We start from the raw sequence: 26,532 nt of genomic DNA, 5'->3' as shown, positions 1-26,532 counted from the left end.
GAATGAGTAGAGCTGCTCGCTGCCAAGCAGCTCCCAGAAGATGCTGGGGAAGAGAAACTTGTCTCTGGGAGGCCTGAGCTTACTGCCTTCCGCCAGGCTATGGCTGCTGCTGCCAGCTTGTGTCAGCATGTTGTCAACACGTCCCCAAGAGGGTTTCATACAAATGTAATTAGCAGCGTGGAAAAAAAGACCTAGTCTTGTGCCACCTTTTTTTAGGCTCCTGGCACAAGAAGACCGTTAATGAAAGGTCCATGATAATTCAAGTCTTTACCTTCTGAAGGGAAGACTGATGTATTTTCACAGGCCCCAATTATCTGCCGGAACCACTGCCGGAAGGGGACCTGGTTTGAAGGAGCAGAGGATTTGGCATCGTCTGAGGCATTTTGTGCCGCTGTTGCCAGGATGCTGGAACAGCTGGGCCAGTGCTTGGGTCTGTCTGTGTGTGTCTGTTCAGAGGCTCGTCACGTAGCTTTGCTGGACAATTAGCTCCCTGAACCTTCATTAATAGGAGTAATGCAGGGCAGAAACCAGAAGAGACGGTGCTGCAGAGTGTGTTTAGACTGCTAAATGGTTAACAGCAGAGCTCCTGTTGTGATTCAGTCACAGCAGCAGCATAATGCCGGCTCTGTCCTCATCTGACACTTCCCTGCTGCTCAGAAGGAACCGCTGGGGAAATATGCTTTCACAGGTTGTTGGTTGTACATCTACATCCCTCAGAGCCTTGTAGAATAAGCAATGGGCTGAGGGAAGGGAAATAACCAAGCGCTGGTCACATACCAGCTCTGTTTTTGCTGTCAGCACAACCTCAAAGGCAGCTGGCACTGAGTGTGAGGTAACGCTGCTCAGGGGTCACCTCAATTAACAGCAGGGCCGGGACAGGGCCCTGCCTGGTTTCATAGATAAAGCTCAGCTACTTTTTCATTTACTGAGAAGAACCTGACTGAAATGAGCAATTGGGTTCATAAGCTACAAAAATCCGCTGGCAAAGTGCTAAAGCAGGATCCTTGCTGTGTGTGTACTTGACAGCAAAGCGTGTTACGTGATGGCAGGCTATCTTGTGGTTAGCAGGAATGGGAGAGTCCATAGCACAGGGAAAGCAGTATATAGCTCCTAATTCTGTTTTAATTTTGGAGAGAAATTATGCTGAAAAGAAAACAGTTGCAGTCAATACTGAAAAATGAGCTTACTTATCTTTTTGGATGCAGAAGACACTCCAGCATTGATTAGCTGTAACGGACCGAGTGCATGAATTGCAAGGTAAGGTATGACTGATCACTGCTGGGAAGACACTTTGTCTTGGGACAGCATGGTGGTGGTCTTTAAGAGAACATCAGCCATAAATGCAGAGCTGTCCCAAACAAAACTTATTGTAGCATAAATAGGGACTGTTGCTGCTGGAAAATAATCCAGGAGCATCATGGACTGCAGCAGCCTGGTCTGTCACTGTGTCAGTACCAAAGAGGCTGCAGTGACACAGCAAGGGGAGGGTGCTGGCAGAATGCCTGGATCTCTGAGTTTACTCATTAATAGTGCACATCGTCTTTTTTTCATAAATGCCAGTTCATAATTTTTTGAGTAAAATAACATCTGTGGAGCCTGAGCCTCCACTCCCTCATACCAATGGCTGAAGCCATAACGTATCTGTGGTGGAGCAAGGTTTTGAACGTGAGGTTCTCCAGATCTTTCATATATTACTGGTCATCATTTCCCTTTGTGAACTTTTCCTCTGATATCAAGGACCACACTGCTATTTTTGAAGTAATAAGCAGTTTTGATTCTCATTCAGAAAGCAGCTCTTATCCCTGGAGGTATTTAAGAGATGTGTGGATGTGGCACTAAGGGACTTGGTTTGGTGATGGGACTACGTAGTCATGTTGATGGCTGGACTTGATGATCTTGAAGGTCTTTTCAACCTAGATGATTCTATGATTCTTTTCAAAAGGCTGTCATGGCCTGAGCTTTTATATTCACAGTGAGATGCAGAGAGGATTTTGCCTATTAATTATTCTGAGCTCTTCAAAGACTTTTGATCCCAGAGATCCCAAGGAAAAAATCAGCTGAGCCTGTTTCCAAGCTCTATATGCTTAAATCAGGTTTAATCCCACATGAGAAACCACACACAAATCACTGGCTGGTGGAGCAGCAAACTTCAAACAATTTGCTTGTGCTACATGGTTTTATTTTTCAAGCAGTCCACTAACATCCAGTTTTGGGGAGTGACGAAGTGTTAGCTGTGAGTGAATTGTCTGAGAAGTGCTGGGGTTTTGAACTAAGTGTTATTGTGAGAACTGGCTGCTTTTCTGCAGACCAGCCAGAGAAAGCTGGTCTTTCTTTCAGCTTCTTTCTCCAGGAGGGAAAAGGGTAAAAGTTAAACACCCCTTGGCAACCCGTCAGGTGGTGGCACTGCAGCCCGAGAGAAGCAATTTGCTGATTAACTGATGTCACAGGTTATGAAATAAATATTTATGCACAGGGTAAAAGTAAAAGTAGAGAGCAAGAAGTCTTAGATCAGTGACTAGGGGACTATTTCTTTTTTCTAGTCCTAGAGCAAAGGGTGAAAATATCTTTGTCAGGTTCTTTGAGGTGGTGCTTTAAGCTTCTGTGTGCTTGGGATCACTCTTTGAAAGGCTGCCTCAAAATGGGAAGGAGATCTGTATCCTGGGTGTCTCCAAACGTGGTTTTCCAGTCTTGGGGACCCTGTGGAGCAAGCTGACCTGACCATCCAGATATCTCACCCTCTCCAGATACCAAGGCATCTCACACCATCTGGCTCTCTAAAAAAGCCACCCACATTGCCTGACTGCTTCTGAGGTTTACCAGTCAGCATGTGTTGATCTAAACTGTGTGTGTAGGGTCATGGCCAGCTTTGCTTTCCATCTCAACTCTGCAAGCAACAAATGTTGGAGCAAAGCTGAGGGAAATGCTGGAACAACATCATCCTTGACACAGCTGAACCAGAGTCACGGTGACAATTAATGTTTGGCCACTGGTGCTGCTGATCAGGTGGAAGAAAGGGTCTTACTTGGAGGCATTTCCAGGGTGGCCAATCGACAGCCCAAGTGAAACTGTGGACTGGAAGGCAGCCCCTGCAAAGGAGAGAAGTTGGAGGAAGATTGGAGCTAAAGACGGTCAGACCCACCCGTGGAGGAGAAGAGGCTGTGGATGCCCTCCATAGTGAGGGCAGGACTTCAGCATTGTGATGGATTTCCTTTGGAGACTAGGGGGAGACTGAAGAAGATGAAGCTATCATTCAAAGCATTTAAGGGAAAAGAAGAAGGAAAAAAACCCTTTGAACATTGCTGTTTATAATTACATAGGAATTGAAGGCTTTCTTCACTTTCATAGCTAGAAACCGCTTCCCTAGATGAAGTTTTTAGAGGCTCAGATGTAATCAGCTAAGGAACTCTTCAAACAAGCTAGCCGTGTTTTGATTTTGTGCAAATAAGAAGTGAAGTAATAGAAATAGCTATTCCAAGAATAGCTGGGCTTTGAAATGCTGATTTCAAATGCTGCCATTTGGCTGTCCCATCATGATAATTTGGAATGAAAGACAATTTCCCTCTCTGTAAGCACACACACACAAATATATAAACAAATGGAAATAAAAAGCCACCTCTGAAAAATAGGGTTTTTCTATTTTTATTCTTTTTCCCCCTTTTATTATACTTTCCCTGTATTTTTTCTTTACCTCAAAATGACAGTAGCAGTGTTTCTTACGTCAGCTCCAAAGGATATCCAGTTATCATTTCTCTACCACCAACAGTTACCTGACTTCACATCACCATTTGAAGTCTGCTCATGTAGGGCGCTGCTATGAATTCACTGTAAACACTCCTCCTCCCGTGCCGTGAGCTGATGAGGAGAGATCAGGGATGATGGCTGGCTGTGCTGCACTCAGAAGCACAGACAGAGCACGTACACATGTACCAGTGTCAGCGTGGACCTGGGGATGAAGGCTGGAGAGCTGCAGCTGCAGGGGTGCCTGCATGGGGAGCTGCTTGAGTATGCACCTGGGCTCTTGGTACCTCAAGACTTTGGTATCATGATGATTACATTCATGATAATTACATGGCTCTGATAACAGAGCTGGTTCAGGTCTATATCCATGATCATATATATCTATCTCTGTATTTGTGTATCTATTTATGTATTTATTTATGTATTTATCTGTATTTATGTATCTCTACTGTTGGGGCAAATAACTTGCAAGGTCTATTGTTGTCTGCAGACCCCTGGTGGCTTTTCATGTAAGTTTAGTGATGTTTTTCAGGATTCCTGTTTAGAGACCTGAAAGTTTTTGTGGATTCATGCAAACTCACCTGTGCAGCTTTGCTTCAATGAGTAGCATCATTAATGTCTGTCATACTCCTGCTATGGGTAAACTCAGTCCTACAAGCTCATTGTGGTAGCAGTTGTACAGCAGTAGCAAATTGCAGTGGTAAATTCTGGTATGAATCTGAGGGTAAATTAGTCTCTGAGTTAAAATTTAAGTTATGTTCTGAAATCACAAATATTTTTAGGACCACTGTTGTTCCCTTGGGTATGAGTAATGGTTTATCTGGTACCACAGATCCTAATAAATGGGTTAGTTTATTTAGAAAGATATTAATGAATCATGTTGCCTACTGCTAGGTTATTTTTCCTGTCCTGTAATGCATAAATAGAGTAAGCTTGCAACTGAAGGGCGGTACACTGAGGACAAATGAAAAGAATTACTCTATTGAATTGTGCACTGTTGTCTCGTGCTTTCATTGCTATGGGATGTAATTGTATTAGCTGCTGTACTCTTAGATTTCAAAAGGCTAGTTCATAAGCAGTAATAACATTTGTGGCAATCTGAGCTAAGTTAATGAAAAAGATAATCAAATCTAATGCTACAGGGCATGATATCTGATATCTTTAGGGGTCATGAAGAGATCATGCAACTGACTCGGGGGAAGGGAAGGAGGCGGTTGTGTGTGTGGAGTGCACAGGAGGCAAGAGATGGCAGTAGACTGAGGGTCACCTTGCTCAGAAGCACCATGTGCTGGTCACTGCTGGAGGCAGGAGGGCATGCACTAGGTGCATCACAGGGATGAAGAAGCTTATCAGGCTCATGATATTTTTAGTAATGCCAATACCTGGTGATGTATAAGTTTCAATTGATCCCAGACATTTGTCTCTATGTGTTGATTGGGAAATTGGATTATGTGTTTCATGTGCACTTTTGCGTTGCCCATAGCAGGTATATACTGAGTTGGTAGCTGATCATGGGTGGCATTTGAATAGGTTTTTTTTGGTTGTTTTTCAGTAAACACCAACACTGATCTGAAATTTGCTTGTATGCTTGAAGACAACAGAAAATTCTATTCCCTGTTAGCATTTTTTTTTCTGCTATAGCCTGTGTCTGTCCATGGCCAAAGAAAGGTAGAAAATGAGGACAAATGAGATGGCTGAGGACTGTATGAAGTGGTCCCTCCTTCCATATATCTTTCCAAGTTAAAGCTCTCCAAAAAAGTACTGTTAGGAAAACACAGGTAGGAGAGACTGTGGGAGCAGATGGTTTTGGTTCTGCCTGACTGTTCTCAGTCTCTTTCCCTTCTGCCTCTGTGCCTTTATGTAGCCTGCATTCAGCCCATACAGGTAACACGTCCATTGATAATTTGAGCATTTGGAGACTCTCCTATCGTTTACATCTGTTGTCTGTGTTAGATGGACATATTCATAAAAGAATTCAGCAAGAACCTTGTCCAAGCCTAGCCATGAGTTGATCCCATAACAATGCCTTAAGACTCCCCACAGCACAATGAAAAGGGTGCACCAAGGTCATGGTGATGATGGGAAGTACTGGGGGGAAATATCCAAAGCAGAGATTAGAGATCAGGGCTGGGTGCTGATAGGTAGCTTTGCTGTCACTCAGTGCACCTCCAAGAGAAGGGTGAAACAGCAGATGTAGTCAGTCAGTCCCACAGCCATCACAAGTGGAGTCACACTAGCTTAGGGCAGAGATAACACACTGTGCTGTGCCATCATGCACATATATGGTTTCAGCCTATGTGTGACATCTGCTCATTACACCTATTTGCTTTGAAAAAAAAAAAAAAAAGGGCCCTATTTGGTATTTGAATGCATTTATTTCTCCAGAACGACAACTAAGCACAGAATAGGAAATACATAAAAAAAGCTTTTGGTCCAAAAGCTTTTAGTATGATGGTTTGTATCTTTTAAGAGTGTTTATATGGATTTAATGCAATAATACTTGAGTACTTTGGTGTCTGCAATAGCTGTATTTCTATTTAAAAATTCTATTTTCTTTCTAACCTTTCAGAAAAGCTTCATTAATTCTTAGGAGTAGGGGTATTTGTAGTGTATCTCCTTAGTTTTTTGCAACTCAAAAAAAATAAAAATCCATCTGCTAGGCTTCAGGGCTTACAATAGAACAGAAGAGATAATCATAATAAATTTGCTTGAATTGTAATGATAATAATCATTATACTTATATAAAGCTTGGATCAAAGAAAATCCAACAGTGCATTTAGGAAAAATGATGAAAATCTACTATATAAAAATTGACTGTTTCCACCCACCCCTTCCCACAGTTCCTCAGAGCATCACCATGTTTATATTTTGAATGTCTGCAGCATGGAGTTATTGAAACTAAATCAAATTTTAATAAAACATGGTATTGTGGGATTTCTGTGGGGCTAAAGTTCAAATTAATGGCCTTGAATGTACATCAAATGCAGACTTTGCCTAAGTTAATACTAAAGGGACTTTTATTTAGCTTTCTTTCTTTCTCTGCTCTGCAAGAGAAAAAATAATACCTCATCACTTCTAAGAAAGTCAAAGTTATTCCAGAGAAGTGAGAGATTATAAAGTTCCCAGCATTGCAAATAGAGGTAGTTATTTTAAACAATATTATTCAGCCTTCTGTGTTGCTTCCCTCTCTCTTTCAGCATGGACCTGTCTCTCTGCAGGATGGATTCTCAGCTGCAAAGCATCCAGATACTAATTTATATGTATGCGAATATTCAAGGTTAACAAGAATATGTTCCCTGTGGGAGAGACACAGTCGGTGCCATTCAGACTGCATTCCTCTTTCCTGTCCTGCCATACAGGAGGCTGTCGAAAATGTGTAGGATGAAACTGTAGGTCCCTTGCTACTCACATGAACAAATTTGATGTTTCTAATTGGGATTAGATGAAGTATCTCTCTCCTTGACTGGATGGCTGGCAGGCAGGACAAATGACTTTAAATATCTGCTCTAAATCAAGGAGATAGAGGATAAATTAAATTCCCCCCCTCCCCCTCCCCCCCCCCCCCCCCATTTCTATTCCGACACAGTGCAAATTTTATTTATTTATTTATTTTACAGGCGACCAAGGATCAATGATCCAAGCTGGTAATCCAGGTCACATCTGTATAGAGAAAGCAGAAGAAAAAAATCACGGCTTGTGTTTTCAAGCAGGTTACCCTTTTAATCAGAGGCAGGTGACAATCTATTGCCAATTTTGCTGGATTAGATAGCAACCTAAGCATGACTTTTGCATGTCCTCTTTATTTGATCTCTGATGGACTTATGCATACATCTGGCTGGTTCTGAGGGACACCCTTCTTACACAGATCCCACACATTGCCTGGAAGGACCATGAGCTATCTTGGACCCAGGGACTGCTTGTTGGGGTAGGACACGCTGCAACAGCATGGATGTATTTATTGTGTTTCTGAGCTGGGAAAGCCCAGCCTGGGTACAAGCTGTGAGGCAGTTTCATTTTGCCTCCAAGTACATCTAGAGAACATATGCATAGCTCGGCAGTTTGCTTGGCCTGCAAAGTGTGGTGAGGAGCTTGTATTAAAAGAGGATACATGATCAGACCATCAGCTAGACTGCCATCATGCATCGCCTGCTGGTATGGCCACACATTCCTCTTCCTGTGCACCAGGCTGGTCTTTAACCTGTGCTTCCTGACCCACAGACCCTTCTTCTGGGCAGCTGGCAGCATTTGCTGAAGCATGGGAAGGCAGGGAGTGGATAGCAGGGAGCCTTTGGGGCAGCGGTGTCTAGTGGGACCAGCAAGGGTGTGCTCAGCGCTGCAAAACCAGTAGGCCGAGAGATGTGAGTGGTAAGGATATAGACTGAGAACCTGCCAGGGTGAAACCTGTGTGTATCCCAACTTCTATCTCCCCTGTGCACTCAGGTTACCACACCGACACAAGGGGGTTGCCCTAGGCAGGACAGTGCCGGCTGCAGTGCATGACATGCCAGGGCCTGGGGGCACACCATCTCCACAGACTGCTCTCGCTTACCCTGGGTGGGCTTATCCAAAATGCAGATTAACTTGCAGAGGCTTCAGAGCTGGCCCCGTGCAGCAGGAGATAAGGCTTGGCAGGGCTGGTGCTTAGCCGGTGCTGAAACAGCCGCTGGGTGCTAGTGACTGCTCGCAGTCAGTGCCTGCAGCCTGCTCCCCAGCACGCCCCTCAGCACCCACCGGCCTTTTGTCATCCAGCACGGCCCAGGAGCCTCAGGTAAAGGCACCGATTCGGTGCTGCTGTGTTGTTTCAGTTCCCAAGCAGCTGACTGAGGAAAAAATGGGTTAAGTCCTTAGACATTGGCCATTCTTGGATTAGGATTCTATCACTTTTTAATCTTTCCTTTGGTAAAATAGCTGAATGACAGTTTAAAAATTTACCACAGCATAGATTTCCAGCCCTCAGATTATTCCCTGAATTCTTTTCTCTTCCCCCCAAACATCCAGAACAGACAGAGGGTTCTGTGGCTAATCTTCTTCATGCTTCACACAGAGGTAATGCTACTGCTTTACTTATCTGTGGTATTGACCAGTTTACCCAGCCAAGGGTGGCACTGCAAGCTCGCATTCACTTTGTGATATTCTGATTTCCTGGGGTCCACGTGATACAACTAAGTACAGTGAGTTAAACATTGAAGAGATGCCATCAGTTTTTAAAAGTCACGTTCCCACTTGGTACTTATTCATACTTGTTGTTAGAAGCAGGATTACTGGGATCATCCTAACTGAAAAAAATAAGGGGGAGAAGTGTTTCTACTCAGTCTGGGAATCCGGAAGATCTTATTTATTTATTTATGTTGCACTTGTCAGCATTTATATGTTTGTACAAGGTCAGTGCCTCTGCTTGATGTTTCCAAACAGTTTCTTTCCAGAAAATAGCTAAATCTGGGTCTGCTTAATAGCAGAAGCTCATCGCAGATGAGGCTGTGGGGGCAGTGGCTGGAAAGTAGAAGTGGGATAGGGTTGAGGAGTGAAGCTTGGGTCCACCCCTTCCTGCTTGCTGCCCTTCTGCTCTTCCCATTTCATCCTCTCCTTTTCGGGAGAGGAACCTGAACCTGGAAGGAAGTCTCCATGTTTCTGTAGTCATGGCACTCTTTTCTTCCCTAACCCCAGTCTTTATAGCCATTATATGTGTTTTGATTGGGGTAATACTGAAGAAGTCTAATGGAGAGAAGGAAAAACGTGAGACTAAAAGCAAGCCCCTATCTCGCCCATGGGTAGATGAAGATTTAAAAGATGGCACTGACCACCCTGTAGAGGAAGAAGGTAAGAAAAATCTTATCCAGCTGAGCAACTCTGTTGTTTGAATTTGTCTGCTGATATGAACAGAGGCGCAAGCCTCTAGACTTCTCCACTGTGATGGAAGTGCATAGAGTTATGCTGCTGCTGCACCCTGAGCGTGTCAGCTGGGTGGAAGGAGGCTGTCCTGGTGTTGTCTCCCTCTTGGTTTAAATCTCTGTTTCCTCCGGAGTCTGCAGGTCAGAGTGCAGGAATAAAATGCATTTCCAAAATCCACTGTCTGCCCTTTACCCAGTGGATCTCAGACCTGTGAGGAATTATGTGGGGAATGTAGGAAAATAAGGGGGTTGCTGCTAAAGTCCCCCCAGCCTCTTTCCAGGCTTCATTAGGGTGAGGTAAGGAAGGATTTGAGCAGAAAGTTTCTGCCTGCAGACTGACTTTGTAGACATCCCCATTCCACTTTACCTCCTAGAGCTACATGGCACAGTACCTGTTTGATCTCAGCACCCCCAGAAAATATGGAAATATGTTTATTACAGTATTACAGAAGTCTTCAATTTGTGACTTCTGTGAGTGTCCACAAGAGCTTTAGCTGGATTAGCACTGGGATCATTCTGGAAGTATGCCGAGTCAAATATTTTAGAATAAAATGTAGTGATTGTGGTAATCTCTGATCACTCAACTGCATATTTGAAACTGTATATTGAATCCCTTTTTTGCAGTAGTGGTTTCTGATGCTCAGCTTGGACAACAGCATGAGCATTAGATATACCATTCCTTCTTTTTGCTTCCTGACTATCCTACATAAGTTCCCTTCATTTATTCCTATAAAATCTTTAAACATGCAGTTAACACAACAGTTTTACTGGTTTTAAAGACTTTTTTTTTTTTTGACACATTCTCCTAGTTGTTTTCTTGGAATCTTGAATCTTGTGGTTTCTGTCATACACCAATTTCTGAGAACCATTAGTTCTCTCTATTTCTTAATGTTCAGTATAGTTTGAGTTACTGTTGTGTATCAGTTTCCAGAAATAGTTAATACTTGGAACCTTTTAAACCATGTTATTTCCCAAATATACAACTTTTGCTTAAAAGTTTGTTCATGTGTTTTACCCTGCTTTATATGATGCAAAAGAGTTTCTATTAAAAAAATCCCATATTTCCTTTGTCTAATTGTTTACTAGTTCAGTTAAGTTGCAAATTAAACTTCATGTGGGTAGTTCAAGTGAAAAATCTATGAATTATCATTGTGACATCTCTGACTACAGTTGTTTAGATCCTTTAAATAAGCAAACCTATTAGCACTTAACAAGGAGCCTCAGTGCCGCAGCTCCACATATAAAATGTTATTCTTTTATGACTTATTTTCCTCCTATCTTATATTCAGGTGCTAAATTCAAAGCTGTACTAGTTTAAAATTGCTTACAAAAATTGACAGGTAGATACACATCTATGCTCTTGTTAAAAGGAGATTTTGTTTAAATAAAACCTCTCTCAATGTACCTTATAATTCAACAGTAAATTAGGCTTTTTTGCTATGTTGCTTTTAACAAGAAATAATCATCTTTCCTTTAATGCTATTTGATTCAAAGCCAACATCTTTGCAAAACAGACATGTCCTTTATCTCCAGATAAAATAAAGTAATTGTACCATGCTTGGGGAAATTTTTCTTCAGCAGGAAAAAGCCCAGCCTAAGTGAGGAGAGCATATGGCCACCTTGGAAGGGATTTGTTACTCTGCTACTGCTATAATAAGAGATCAAACCATATTCACCTTGTTGTCAGTGTTAAAACTTTCACTGACTACAGTAGATGCCAAAATGTAAACACGGAATGTAAACAGTTTTTCTTAACAGTACAGAATATTTTACCTGTCTTACAAATTCTACTAGTTTATGAATGTATCTTTATTAAAAAACTCATTTCTACTTGAATGTCTCAAGTGGGCTTGTGCTTTAAGACAAAGTTCCTCTGAAGAGAATTTGATTTAAAAATTGAGTTAGAGGAGATGAAGCATTTTTAAGTCCTTGTCTAAGACTAGGGTTGCTTTGGGTAAACAAGCTGAATTTTGAACAGCCCCCTAGTAGGAAAATGCAGCTAAAGACCAAGTCTTTTGATGCTTGGCCGTGACCAAAGGGCACTTTGCCAAGGGAATGAAGAAGTCCGACCCTGCACAGCCCTCTTACAGTGCTGGAACACTCACTGCAAGGGGTGAGTTGTGCTCTCCAGGTCTGTAAGAAAGGCACTGAGCTTGCTCGGGCGTCATCAGCCTTGTGAACCTCCCTTCAAGTGGCACCAGCAGGTGATGTTTTCCCTGAGAGGGGCATACCTTTGAGCAATAAAGCGTTAGGTGTAATTAGCTGATCTGCTTGGTCAGGCTCAGTAGAGCCTCTTAGTGGAAGAAGGGGTAGGACCAAGTGCTCCCAAGTCTGTCTCTGTTATGCTTTCAGCAGCTGAAGAGAAGGATGTTTCTCGGAGCAGAAACCCAGTTCTTTGGTTAAGTGGCAAGCATTCAGTCAGTCTATTTGTTTAATGCCTTAGCTGGCAGTACTTCAGATTTGTTTGCATGCCCATCTGTCCTGTATCTTCTTCCTTAATTTATGAGATCCAGAATGAGAGACTGTTGTGCTGCAGATTGGTAGGAATGGTCTGTATACGTGGCCATGTCTTACAGTAGGCCTTGTCTGATTACCAATTAGACACATCTCAAAAACATGTTCCTTCAGCCTTGTCTTGAAGCATGAATCACAGGGGGTCTCTCTTAGTGGTGGGCATCTGGTCCCAAAGTGGTGGTACCTGGTCTCCCACTGCTTCAGGTTTATACAGTTAGATCTAGATTGTTGCAAAGAGGAGTTCTGACAGATTATTCAGCCCAGGGAGCTTAGTGTACATTCGTTCTGAAATCACATCCTTCCCTAGTTAATTACTACAATACACCAGGCTCAAATCAGGAACAAACATGAGTTAGTTTCTGGGTCATACATTCAGATCAATACAATTGATGGATAAGGTAAATACAGACCCAGTTTACAGTGGTGTGGAGGATCAGAATGAATTTTATTTACACCCTTATTATTCGGGGATCGGTTGCAGAGATTATCAGCAAAGGCATTTTATTGCTGTGTATTTAATTGTCAGGACTTCACTTGGTGATGTTCATAGGGAGTATAAAACAATGTTCAAAGGCCTAAATATTCCATCTCTTCTTGGAGTTCAGTGCTTGTTGCTTATGGTACTTTTTACATTAGGCCTCTCCCGCTTAGAAGTATTTTTCCTCTTCTCAAGTTCAAAGGTTCCCTTACATTTTAATAATGATAATACTGACACGAGTGAGACAGTATCAATTTATTTTTCAAATTTAATTACAGTTCATATTTTGTGTCATTTAAGAACACAAGACTTACATGGACATCGTGCATCATTGTGTTTATTTCCTTGCTGCTGCACACACCTCCAGTCTTTGCCATTAGCTGACTGAACTCGAAAACTGACCCCATTTCAATACCTTGCTGTAAGGCTATTCCAGAACTTCATGCCATGGGTTAAAAATCCTCTTCTGCCTGCCTGCCTAAGCTTATTTAATAGTAGTCTATACCCGTTTTTTCTTGTTCCATCCTCTTTTAGTAATTCTACAGTAGTGCTACATTTCCAGACCTGGAGTATAACCCCCCTGTGATTTAGAGACAGAAATCAGATTCATCCTCAGCTTTCCATTTACTGGTTAAAACAGCCATTCTGTTCCTCTGAAAATCTTAAGAAACTTTCTGCAACTATATTACAGCTTCAAGTCCTCTTCACAATATTTTGTTCCTGACTTCTTTCTTCCAAAGTCTGTCCTTCCCACTTGACGCTGCTTAAGATCCCTGACTAAATCTTGGGGTTTTGAGGGTCAGCATGCTAACAACTATTTATATCCCACAAGTAAGGCACTCCATCTCCTTTAGCTTCCCATTAGTGACACGTTTAGTTCAGGATTGGATTAATTACTGGAATTCCTGTAGTGGCATATTATGTAGCAGTCTGCCATCAATCAAGCAAAAAATCACACTGTCAGTTGCCCAGCACTTTAGGTCCAAAAATCCACAGCCTTCTTTGTATGCATTTAATTATGTTCCTATACGTCGTATCTTTACACTGGAAAAGAGGATAGGAAGAGGAATTCTAAATTTAGGAAGCAATTCCTTAGAGAAGTAACTGAAAGAACTGGTTTGGAAAGCAAACACTTCAGTCTAGACTGAGGTTACTAGTGAGCTTTCTCGAGGATTGGTCTTAAGACCAATCGTTAATATTATCTTTTATCCTTTTATAAAACCAAGGATGTACAAGTGAAATTTCTTAATGACATAGAATACAAGGAGCCAATAACACAGAGAACTATCAGAGTGAGTAAAACAAGTGGCCAACAGAAATGAGGTAAGATGTCATTGTACTCAATGTGGGTTTACATTATTTGGAACTCATAGTAAGAATTTTTGTTATAAACAGGGAACATTTATTACATGATTTGTAGGCTGTTTATAAGTTTCCATGTGAACTGCTGGGAACAACACAAACATCATCCTAAAATCTATCCAGAGTGGAATTTCTGGTAGAGAAATAGTACTTCTACTATGAGATTTCACTTAGGATATCTAAGCCAAAATCATTTCAGATTTGCTCAAAAAGCAGGAAGCCTGATGACTATTGTAGATGCACAACAGAACTGAATTGATGGGAATTTTGATAATGTGGTTAACAAGATAATAGACTGACTAGCAGGATGTCTGTTGTCCATCAAACGATAGAATACACAGAGATGTAAACAAGACATTTGTAGTATCATATAACGTGACCATACAGACAGAAATATGTCCAAACATAGATATTAAAGATACAGAGAGCATGCACTAAGCAGATGGTGCTGATAATGATTTTAGCTTAGCATATGGATAAGATTAACTGCTAAGAATGAATGGTAGACACATGGTAGAAAAGAATAAATAATAGATGAATTTATTAAAAAGAATATTTCCATGAGAGCTTTGATTTTGTGCATCAGTTCTCTCATTTCTAGGTTCTTCTCCTGCCTCATCCAGTATTCCCATTTTGAGTGCATTCAGATTTTTTTTTTTTTGCTTACAAAACTTAAGTTTAGATAAGATGCTTCTCATATTTTAATTCTCACTAGTCACCTCACCTTTGCCCCATGTTCAAGATTTTTGAAAATATATTCATTTTTTTGCCGCACTAATATTATGCTGAACCATCTTAGCCACACAGCAGCTGCTTTTCTTCTCTTCTGCTTACAAGGAAAAAATCCATGCAAACAAACCTCATAAAATTTAACTCGGCTTGACCGTAGGTAATACTTCAAATTTTATACTTTCTAACTTACAAAGTTTTACTTTCTGTGCTAACTAATAATTTTCTTCCATTCCTAGTTGCCTATAGATATTTTGATATTTTTATTCAACCATTTACATGTAAGATGAATTTTATATCTCTGATTTAAAGAAATGCCAAATCTCCCTGATTTCTGATCTCCAAGTTCTTCAATCTGAGTTCTCCAACTCATTTTTATTTAATTCCCCAGTTCCCCCAAGTTAGAGACTTACTTTTCCTTAACTTTCCATTTAGTCAATTAAATTGAATGAACTGATAATCTCAGTGTAGAGATTTTTTTTTTAAATTTTTTTAGAATGTCATCCCCTCTTGCTGAAACCAAAGCTAAGATAGTCACCGCATCATGAAAAGAACAGGTTATTTGATAAAGGTATTCAATGGTTCAGCTGGGAAGACTGGTTTCTACTATTGTCATAGTATTTCCTCTTCAGTTTGTACCTAGCAAGCTGTGCTTCCACCATATACTTCATAACAATGACACAGTTGAGGCAATTCTCTCTTAAAGATGTGGTCTGATTCAAATATGACTTGTTTTAGCCATGCTACTTTTGTATTTCTTTGCAATCTACCACGACATGAATTATTCCCTAATTTTATTAATTCATTTCCTGAACATGTCAAAGCAGGTACTGCTATTGTTGCTGCACCTTGATTTTTCCCTCCATGTCATGTCTTTTTTTAAGTGAGAAACCTGAACAAAATTTTTCTGCTAAATCCCAGTTCTAGAGTGTTCTGTCCATTCTATAAAACTGATGGAGAGAAGATAGAGAAGATTAAAAATGTAGTCCTTAGAACTTATACTGCAATTGATTACTCTTTAAAATATCCAGGGCTTCAAGGGAGCTGGACTCAACAATCCTTGCTGTTCATCCTGCTGTTCTTCAACATTTATGCATGTATTGATGGCTTATCATCTACCTGACGTTCCTCTCCTCGTGTTTCAAAATCAGATAGATTACATAAATTTCCTCCAGCCTTTGCTCCCATTTGACAAACCTCTTTTGTAAAGGTTTCAGTAGTTTGTGGACCAGTCCCAGTATCTATGACTCAGAATGATTTCTGATGGTTTTGCAATAATAGTAGAAAAAGAGGTGACCAAGCAGGACATGGATTAGTTTAGGAGCCAAGGTTAGACTATGAAGCCTCCTCCATCAGTGGCTGAATAAAAAGGTACAATGCATTGAAAGTAGTTCCTGCTTTCTGAACTTTGATAAAACCTCATTAGAAGAAAGCAAACAGTGAGAGCACATAAGAACTCTTGGGTCCTGGAATTAAGTTTTTATTTGACTATTTCTAAGTTATTCTAGAATAGAATAGAAATAGTCTATTCCTATTTCCCAGGGCACTCAGCTTTGTAAGCTTGAGAAATGGGTAGGGATGATCACTACAGCATGCTGATATGAACACAAGTAGTGTAGTTTGACCTGAAATTTTCACCAGGACACTATTCTGATACCTACTTTAGTATGGCTTTCTGGTCAGATTCTGCCTTCTGATACACATGTACAACCTCAGCTGATTTAAGGGATTTTTTTTTTGTTTTCATAAAAATCTTTTTACCCATGTAGAAAATCCTCTTACGTACGTGCCCATAGATAAAATTAAGACGTGTGTCAGTCAGTGTTATTGTTAAATCTTAGTTTGGCAACGAGTATCTTGGTTGTCGTAGAACAACCACTATACATAAGATGAATTTGGAGAGACCAGCTGCAGGATGCAAACCATCTTCCAGGCCCATAAGACCTTCAAGAAAAGCTTTCAGGAGAATTCATGCACTCAAAGCATGTTTTTCTGTCCTGTCTGTATCAATAGGCCTGAGAAAGAGCGTTCTCTCTGTGTAACCTTCCCCCTCTGGGTCACTTTTACAACACATGATTCAAGTCCACGTATATACAGCTTAAGACTACAAAGCAATTATGCATTGGCTAATACACATGGTGGACAGGTAGGGCTAATGAGTTACTAGACTGAACAATGATACATTTATCATTCCTAATGAGACACCTTCTGAATTTCTCTACTGGCAAGACAGTCCTCAGACAAGTCAGAATGGGTTGCTGATTTGCTTTCCCGCAGCTCCTTGTTTTTTCCCTTAGGGTTTAATACATTTTGGCTTCATCAATTCTTCTCTCAAATCCTTCAGCTGTCAGCGATCACTGTCTCAGCTTATGTCTGTGGAAGGTTTTTTACTTTTACATTTCACTTTTTAGTCCTGCTGGTGCAGGGGGAGTGGGGCCAACCTGTCTTAACATACCTGTATTTACCAGCTTTCTGACATGGTGCCCACCTTTTTCTTTGAGAAGCATGTGTTAAGGAATATGAAAAACAATTTCTTTGGGCTAGAGAAAGGTATTTTTGGATGCATCTGTGTGTTTAAGTATGGATAAAGCATTTAGATCAGATTCAAGGGAATCTCCTTATTGTCTTCACTTCTGATTCCCTGTTGTAATAAGCAAACTGGACAACTTCAGAATAAAAGTAAACCACAGATGTGCTCCCTCAAAGCACTTGGAGTGCTCCAGCTACTGATGGATGTTCAATTCATTAGAACAGCTTAGACCTCCCGCAGAATAACAGCTCTAAAACATGTACAGTGTTGAACACCGGGTCCTTGGCAGAAGCTCTTTCTCTTGACATACCCACTTGTGTTGCATCACACTACTTGCTAGTGTAAACATAGCCTCTGTAATCCAGTGGTATTACCTTCACTGATTGTGGAGGAGGGACAGCAAAAAAGAGGGCGTGAAAGTTTCTGAAAGAGAAGGTGACCAGAACCCTAGCAAAGAGCAAGTTCTAGGAGTTAATTGCTATTGAATAATGAATAATTTACTGGACTAAGTGTAATACTCAAAGGGAATGCTAGAAAGAGCCGTTCTCTTCCTTCTTTTCAGTTTGAATGTGCAAGATTCCCACAAAAATATTTTTTACATCTGGTCTCTGCTTCCCATTATCCCAGAGCCAGGTTCTTGCAGACTTGACTTAATGCAGGCATGAAATGCTAAAAGGAACAAACTTTCTGGGTAACTTCTTTGTATGTAAAATGAAATTTATATTGTTCGGAGTCCAGAATCACTCTTTAGATTCAACATATGAAACTGGGTACATTGCAGCCTCTCACACGTGCTAAGCCACTTTTGTTAGTATTTCACTGCTGATTATAAGGTGGACAAAAAAATCAGCCTGGTCTCTAAGGCAACTGCATACTACTAAAACAGAAGTAATTGCTGTTTGAATTAGCACTGCAGATTGCTGTGATTTTGGAATAACAGCCTAATTGCAACCGAAAAAGAACTGGAATACTTTTTCCTGACTCAGCCCTTTGTAGCAGATTGCTCAATACTATCGACTGGCAGAAATGCAAAATTTAAATGGCTTTAACTTCCATGTCATAGTTGCAAAAAATATTATCCTTGCTGATTCTAGGAATGCAGGGGAGAAATAAGAAATTTCAGAGACAACAGAAGATTCATTTTATGGTATAAGAAAGCCAAAGGGACAGCTTTCAGTGAAATGAGGAACCATTTTGAGTTCTTAAATTAAAGACAAGAAACATGATATCCTGCATTTGATATGTTGTTATCCTAAGTATAGATGCCATTTCCCCTTATGCTGAAAGTATTGTGAAACCAAAGAACTTAACCACAAAGTCACATTTGCACAGAGCCTAGATTGTAATGCTTCTGCTATGAAACATAAATATAGGAAGAAGCTGACATTCAGCTCTTCAGAGGAAATTTTACACATCTCAGTAGTTAGGCCCTCTCAACTTCAGTAATTTGACTGGTATTTTTTCTTACTAGACTGCATGGGGATGCACATACATGTTCACATTTGCTTACTGAGAAAAGTACCTTTTCACTACTGTTTCAGCTTGTACCCTACTTTTACAGGCACACCTGCAGACAGAAGTACAAAAGGCTGTAACTTCTTCCTAGATAGCACTTGGCTACAGCCAGCCAGGACCCTCCTGCCTCTTGGTATTTAAACAATGTGTTTGTTCAGTAGCTGGAGCTTGGGATCAATGAGTTGTGTCAACTGGAACCTCAGACTTTGGCTTTCCAGTAGCGTAGAAATGCAGTGTATGCCAATGCAGGCCAAAGTGCATTACAGTGGAGAATGCCAAAGATATACACAGCTTTCTCCAACAAAAAAAATCCCTAACCAATTTTATTTTCTTGCAGAGGTTGATGAAGAGTGGCAAGGACTTAATGAAAATGTTGCCCACATCCCCTTCTTTGCGGACAGCTACTCTGAGGCTGAAATGATTAAAAGGTCACAGGCCTTTTATGAACTTCTCAATAAGAGGAGGTCTGTCAGGTTTCTCAGTGATGAGCCGGTCCCCAGGGAGGTTATCGATAATGTCATCAGAACAGCAGGTGGGTACTGAACAGTTCAAGGTCTGAAAGAAAAAAGCTTCAACATAGCTGCTCAACTGCTTAAAAGTGATATGGAAAAACCAAGGGAATTGACGCTTGGATTATGGTCTTCCTAGACTCACCTGGAGCCACAATAAGTAAGCACCCATTGATTGTTTGAAAATTACTCAGCTTGGACAACTGTATGTTGGGGACTAGTTTGGAGCATTTCCAATTCTTTTGTATTTTCAGTGCACCCAAAATGTAAAGAGAACATTTCAACAGCATGAAACAAAATCTTTTGTTTTAAGCTTTAAAAGATCTTTTTAAAACTAAAATTTAAATACAGTTGAGTGAAACATCTTTCAAATATAAACACTGAAGTCCTTTCTCTCAGAAGTGTCAAATCATGTGTACTTCACGTACTTTAAAATTTCATTCATCATGATATTGTCACGTGTTTGTTGTCGCTGTTTTTCCCCAGACAAATTGTCCCAGCTATGTGAAGCATTTTGGATGACATAAATGGTTAAGGATTATTATAGGAAAAAGGTTTTGGTCTGAGAACAAAACAACTTTTCCAGTCCTTTCAGCATCAGTGCCAGGCCCCTATTATATGACCGGAGTGTTATGCTGAGGACCCTGACTGAGGTTGCTTAAGGATCAGATATGAATTTTCATTTTTTTGAGAACTTGTATTTCAAATCATTACTGTAATGTCCTCACCTAATCTCATTTCTGCTTTAATAACATTGACTTCAGACAGTATTGGATTTGACCCTCATTATTTCTCTTATTCTGTGAACCAGTCACTGTTAGTATAGCGAAATATTCACAGGCTGCCTTACAGAAAAATTCAATAGCCTCTAGTAGGATTAATAATAAAGAGATTCTTAGCATTTGAGGTGCATTGTTTTCCCTTTAAAAACTGTAAGCAGCTTTGTTACAGCACTGTAATGAGTCTCCATCTTCCTCTAATTAGCTGGGAGTCATTAAAACACTGAACATGTTTTGGCAAATGCAGCAAAGTGAACAAGCCTGGAGTGCAGACGAAGTACTTTGTAACCCTGAAAGCTTTGGACTGTGCAGAGGAAAAGAAAAAAAAAGCAAAACAGAAATGTCATCAGTTCTTATCCAAAACAGAAGAGAGATGAGGTTCTTGATACAAACACATTTTAATATAAGAGATAGGTAGTTCAAGCTGCTTATTCAGTGCTTCTCAGGCTGAAATCAGTGCTTACATAAGCAAATATAATATGTATTCAAGACCTTCAAATATTTTTAGAATGTTTATGAGGGTCTAGAGAGACCTGAACAATGTCCTTAGCCTATTTCTCTGTGAGCTAGTACAGATATCTGTGTTCTTCAGCTTCTGGCTTTCATGTGTTAGGCAGTTAAAATATTCTCTGATAGTGTTGGTGTGTAATGATCAGGGCTGAATGAGCAAGTGCAGATTTAATATGTGCACACCTACGTGCACCAGCTGTCTTTGGGACAACAAATGCAGACCTGTGTGCTATATGGCAGATGTCCGCATTGTGCAGTTCCTCATCGTTGTCAGCCAGCAACAGATTCCTGCGGATGGTTCGTTAGCCGTGTTTCCCTGAAAGCCATTAGCTTTGCCCTTCAGCTAAAATCATTTCTCAGAGTTGGTCGCATATTCAGACGATGTGTTGCTTTGGGTATAATATTTGCATTAACATTACTGCATCGTCAAATTGCCTCATCATAAAGAACCACAAAGGAATTTTTACAAATCCCTAATGATTCCTTCCTGTAAGATGGCTACCTGAAAGGACTAATCTGTCATTGATTGGGACTTCACATTCTTTGAGAAACAAATGTGTAGCCTGCCTGCCAAAACTTATCTCAGTCCTTTATTTCCCCAGCTCATCAGCTTGCTTTCCCATCGCTCTGATGGCCAGTCTGAAAGCCCACAAAGAAGAGCTGATATCTTTCACTGCACACCCTCACTCATCACCGTGCCAAGTGTTTTTTCATCATTTCCTGTTCTTGTACCAAGGTACTTCACCCAGTGGAGCGCACACTGAGCCCTGGACCTTTGTGGTGGTAAAGGATCCAGATGTAAAACATAAGATTCGGGAGATAGTAGAAGAAGAAGAAGAAATAAACTACAAAAAAAGGATGGGAGACAAATGGGTTAATGACCTGAAGAGACTAAGGTATGAAAAAATCAAGTGGCTAAGGGGTTTGAAATTGTGTTTTGGTCTAGGAAAGACTATATTGAGAGGTTTTGATCATGCGTGTCTTTTTGAATTTCTTCCACATATTTTCAGGAAGAGAAAAAACCTCTGAAAATATTCAGCTCAGTTTAAAAAAAATCTTATTTTAAAAATCTTCTTTCAAGTCTGTGCTCCTTAAACTCTCCCCAGTTTTCTGGTGCTGCTTAGGAGGGCAGCTGTAAATATTTCCCACTTCCTGATTACAGAAAAAGAAGGGAGATGAGATCAGAGACTGTCCCAGCTGGTGAGTTGCCAGGGTCCCTATGTTGTGGTCCTTTTGCTAATTCACATCTGGGAAGAAGAAACTCCTGTCTGAGGAAAGTTGGAGCTCCCACCCAGAGGGAGCTAACATATTTTTTTTACTGTCTTTATCTTAATTCTGGCTACCTTGTTCTATGGATCAGGTGAAATGCAGCACCTGACAGATACACACAGATTACAAAACATAACAAAACAAAACAAAAAAACCCACAAAACTCACACCACCTGTGTGCTTCAATTTTATGAGAGAAAGAATGAAATATGTGATTCAATATTCACCTTGCCCATCCGTGTTGTATGGATTTGTCTTGATTCTCAAGATGATGGGAATCTTACTGAAAGCACTACAGTCTAGGAAACTGAAGTGATGAAAGAGGCGTGTCTTGATTTCTCCTCGTATCCTTTTCTTCCTCTTTCCCTCCCACTTTTAAGATATTTCGAAGACTTATGATTGCAAAGAAAAACGTAAAAATATGAGTAAAGCCTTGGTGTCTGATCTGTAAAATTGCCTCCAGTAAAAGGTGATTACATATTCTCCATTTTGAGACTTTTCCAAGCATCTGGAACCATCTTTTTTTTTTTAATATATATATAGCCTTTATTTCCAGAACTTTTGTCCTATTTCTTTCCTGTTGTTTGTCAATGAAACTCCCATAGTTATTAAGAGTTTTGCAGCTGACTGTGGTAGCCCCAAGGCTAGATCCTATGCAAGTGTTGAATTATGCAGTATTTAATTTTTTGAAATGCCCTGCAAAGACTGCCTGACTCGCTTAGCTTTACACATTTGGAAGACATCTACTAAGTCTTGGCTTGTCATATAAAGCATATGCACAACCATTATAGAGTTAATTTACCCTATTTGTTTCATAATGTTATTTTTCAGGTGGTTTTGTGCTATGTAAACATATGCTATGCAAACTACTAAAATAAATTATTTTTTGTATTTTGAGTGAGAGCAGTACAAAAGAAACCTTTTTTAAATTTAAATCTGACATCATTATTGTATATATTCTCACAGTAGAAAATTGGGAACAAAATAAATATAACAGGGCTGAAATATCCAAAAATAGAATAGCAATTTTTGCTGTGAGAACATATTCAGGTTTAGATATTAGACCAAGTAGTTTTGATATTTTCTGCCAGTAGTTTTCCCTGCAATTACAAAAAAAAGTTGGCACTGATAGTAACAGGTAGAGCTGCAGGTTTGCAAAATTTCAGGAATTAAATCATCTCAAGGACAAATGCTCATGACGCCAGTTCAGAGATAAGAGGTCAAGACCTACCTCCTACTTTTATGCAATTCTACTCTTCAGAGGGAGCACATCAATTCCTCAGCTGAATGTGTTAAACCTCAGAACTCTATTCAAGCTTTTTGCAGAAATGCTTCTATTTAAGCTGATAATATTTAATCCCCCATACAGAATATGTTTTAAATTTTAGCCTACTGCTATAATTGTCATGTAACTTTACTGCAACACTGGAAACAGTAAATGTGACTTACAGTAAAGTGAAAGGGTTGCAAAATAAATGTCTAACATTTTTCTTTTGCAGAACAAATTGGATTAAAGAGTACTTGGACACTGCTCCCTATCTGATCCTCATTTTCAAGCAGGTATATGGGAGGCTTCCAAATGGCAAAAAGAAGACCCACTACTACAATGAAATCAGTGTTTCTATTGCCTGTGGCATCTTGCTTGCTGCTCTGCAGGTATGTTGACAGCACTGGCACGCTGGGCTGGGAGTCAGTATACTGGTCTGGATTACGTACCAAAACTGTTCTGCCCAAATGAGGAGGAAACCCATTTTAGATTTTAACATTATCAGTTCTTTGGATTGTTCCAATTCCTGGCAGTGTCTTAATTTTGAGGTTAAAAGTTATTCTGCATAGGTCCATGTCTGTGGTGACTCCTATCCTCAGTACTGCTTATCAAGAGGAAAAATGTGATGCAGCTTACTTCCAGAGTTGTCACTGTTCTCCTGCCACAGTGTCAGTAGCTGCAGTTTCTGCTTTATGTTAGCAGGGACAGCAAGGGTCTGCAGGTTACCAAAGCATGGCTGTACAGTGCTGCACTAACACCATCTTTTCAGTAACCCCTAAAAAATGGCTTGAGTCCAAATCATTGTAGTTCGCAATACTGGAAAAATATCAGGGACATATTTTACAGAACAGGCTGTACTGGTTCAATCAGGCTTTTGGAGGCATTTCTGAAAATGAACTGATTTCTAAAGCTCAGCATGCTTGATACCAACCAATTGGATTTTCTCAGTGGTTTCTCAGTGTTCCTCTCTGCTCGATGTATCTGATGTACTCACACAGATGCTTAACTAGTGAAGTTATTCTGATTGTTAGTCTGGCCTGTCAGCAGGGTAACAGCAAGCTGCCACCTCTTTTATTAGGCCAGTTCCCTACCAGGAACTGCCATTTCTCCTGCATTCTGTTCTGAGTGACATTTCCCTGCCTGCATTGCTGTTCCTTAGGAAGTTTTTCAGGATGGGAAATCTGAGAGGTGGGCAGTGCAGATGCACATCCCTGGGGTACGGCTGTTCTGCAGCTGCACAGGGGACTTGAGAGCTGAGACCAAAGAGGATGCACAAGGAATAGGGCAGAACCAGCACTGTGTCACTAGTACCTTAATCAGAAGCAGCAGGAGAGACAAGGCCCCATTTTCCCCTCAGCCGGCCCACCATCAGGTGAGACTTCTGAGGCTCCCTACCAACTGTTAGGCTCCTTAGTGCTGTCTTTTTCCCAGCTCTTAGAAGTTAATTGACAACATTAAAGGATGCAGTGCCATGGACTCATAACGTTCAGCACCACCACTACCAGCTCTTCTCTTCAGAAGATCATAGATGTTAACATGAGAGGCACATTGCCTGAATAAATCTCCCTGGCTGCTTTTTATATCTCGAAGACTCCTCAAATGCTTTCATTACATACAGGAAAAGACTGAAATCCACAGGCACAACGCTCAGGAAGCACCTCAGCTGCATGGTCATATTTTGGATAGTGTCAGCTCTTTCCTTTTTGTCAGATCATTTAGCTTTTAGCTTTTACCTAAGAGCATTTAGTGTGTTTTTGTTTGTTTGTGTGTGTGTGTGTGTGTGTGAGAGAGAGATTTTGTATGAAGGGAAGGAATGATGCATAGACTTATTCTGGGGTTCTGATATAAGCCAGGACATTGGCCATGGTGAGAGATATCAACAGGCTCCTGGACAAATTCTGAGGCATGGCCTGTGCTCCCTGTTCCTGTGAGGTACTACACTGGAGCAGGAACAAATGTTCACAAAGAGATCTTCCTGCCAACTATATGAGGGCAAGAACCAAAACATCTCTCTGTGTGAGCCAGATGATCCCCATGGGATGACACTCTGGTGATATCCCCACAACTGCTTCCCAGCTTCTTGTAGCCATGGGCCCACCATCATGCTGTATGCTCCAGGCAGGCTCCCGCTGTACAACACACAGATATGTCAGACAGAACAGGGCTATTTCCATTAGCCCATGCTATTGCTGCAGTGGAGAAATGCTGTACGCAAAACAGGCATCTTTCATGGTACTATTGAGGCAATTAGTAAATCAGTTGTTCTAAAGCCTGCAGAAGAGTGTAATGAAACCGGTATTTCTGGGCTAGGCGATAAGAGAAATGTGCAGAGGTCTCACAAGAGTAGTGGATGCAGACAGCCTCACTCACAGCCTCATTCCCTTCCTGTCGGTCTCATTGCAGAATGCAGGCCTCTACACCGTGACCACCACTCCCCTCAACTGTGGCCCCCACCTCCGGGCGCTGCTCCGGCGCCCAGCGAACGAGAAGCTGCTCTTGCTGCTCCCCGTGGGCTATCCGAAGAGAGATGCCACCGTGCCTGTGCTGACCCGAAAGCCACTGGAAGACATCATGGTGGTCGTGTGAGCCCAGTGCCACGAAGAACGAGCACACCCTACTGCCAGATAGTAAGCAGCAGCCCGCTGACCTGGGTGCTGCTTTTCCTGTGTATTGATGCCCAGATTTCATGGTCATATGTCACTGCTGCTCTGGCTGTTTAGATCTGCATGTCTTTTAGTGCTAATAATCAGGGTGACTGCTTCTACTAATAGCAGCAAGCAGTCAAGCACCGTGTGCTTGACAGGTGCTATATTATCAGTGAACCTAGCCAGTTCTTCCAGTGGATACATACAATAGCATTTAAATGACCTTCATCACTTGATTTTTCTTATGCATCGTAGGGACAAATCTTTCCTTGAACTGGAATGTGTCTTCTCCTTATGTTTTTGTCATTACCATTATACAGCTATTTTTACTTCAGAATTTTAATGGAGGTTGTATTTAAAGGTATAAAGAGGTATAATCAACTCAGTTGTCTTGCTATTGATCAGTGTGTACTATTTGAATGTTACTTCCACTTTACTGTGTTAGGTTTTGTGTAGGAGGAAGATATTTTTCCCATGTACAGTAGTGTTTTCCCTACTTGACTGAGTTTAAAAGCCTTCTCTATACCAGACAGCAGTTTCTTAAACTACTGCTAGTACAAGCGCCTTCAGCTGTGGGGGATCTAGCATGAACAAGGCATCCAAATGATTTCCTTGTAGCCATTTATTTATACCTGTGGCAGGCACAGTTGGATCCCAGGGCAGCTCTCAGCCATGCCCTCTATATTTGCTGCTTCCACTGGGAGAGGCTGAGAACCCCCACTCTGATTATCCTTTTTATATCTGAAACTATACCCATGTAACACTCTGAAGTTTAAACTGCTTTACAGACTCTAATGCA

The 26,532-nt window shown here is 40.9% G+C and overlaps 1 protein-coding gene across 1 annotated transcript; it reads left to right on the top strand.

Annotated features, from left to right (window-relative positions):
- The first annotated feature begins 9,374 nt into the window (after positions 1-9,374).
- On the top strand, positions 9,375-25,956 carry IYD (iodotyrosine deiodinase). The gene is made up of 5 exons (XM_035538964.2): positions 9,375-9,555; positions 19,092-19,286; positions 21,289-21,448; positions 23,321-23,477; positions 25,492-25,956. Exons 1-5 carry the CDS (start codon positions 9,375-9,377, stop codon positions 25,672-25,674), a joined length of 876 nt encoding a protein of 291 aa, XP_035394857.1. The 3' UTR covers positions 25,675-25,956.
- Positions 25,957-26,532: the final 576 nt, after the last annotated feature.

Source organism: Cygnus atratus, chromosome 3 (genome assembly GCF_013377495.2).
Source record: "Cygnus atratus isolate AKBS03 ecotype Queensland, Australia chromosome 3, CAtr_DNAZoo_HiC_assembly, whole genome shotgun sequence".
NCBI classification, from domain to species: domain Eukaryota; kingdom Metazoa; phylum Chordata; class Aves; order Anseriformes; family Anatidae; genus Cygnus; species Cygnus atratus.
This window is presented reverse-complemented; position numbering and strand designations above follow the sequence as displayed.

Coding starts and splice junctions, on each gene's coding strand:
- IYD (XM_035538964.2), top strand. CDS start 9,375: ATGGCACTCTTTTCTTCCCTAACCCCAGTCTTTATAGCCATTATATGT. Junction 9,556..19,091: donor CCACCCTGTAGAGGAAGAAG/GTAAGAAAAATC, acceptor ATTTTCTTGCAG/AGGTTGATGAAGAGTGGCAA. Junction 21,449..23,320: donor AATGACCTGAAGAGACTAAG/GTATGAAAAAAT, acceptor TTTCTTTTGCAG/AACAAATTGGATTAAAGAGT.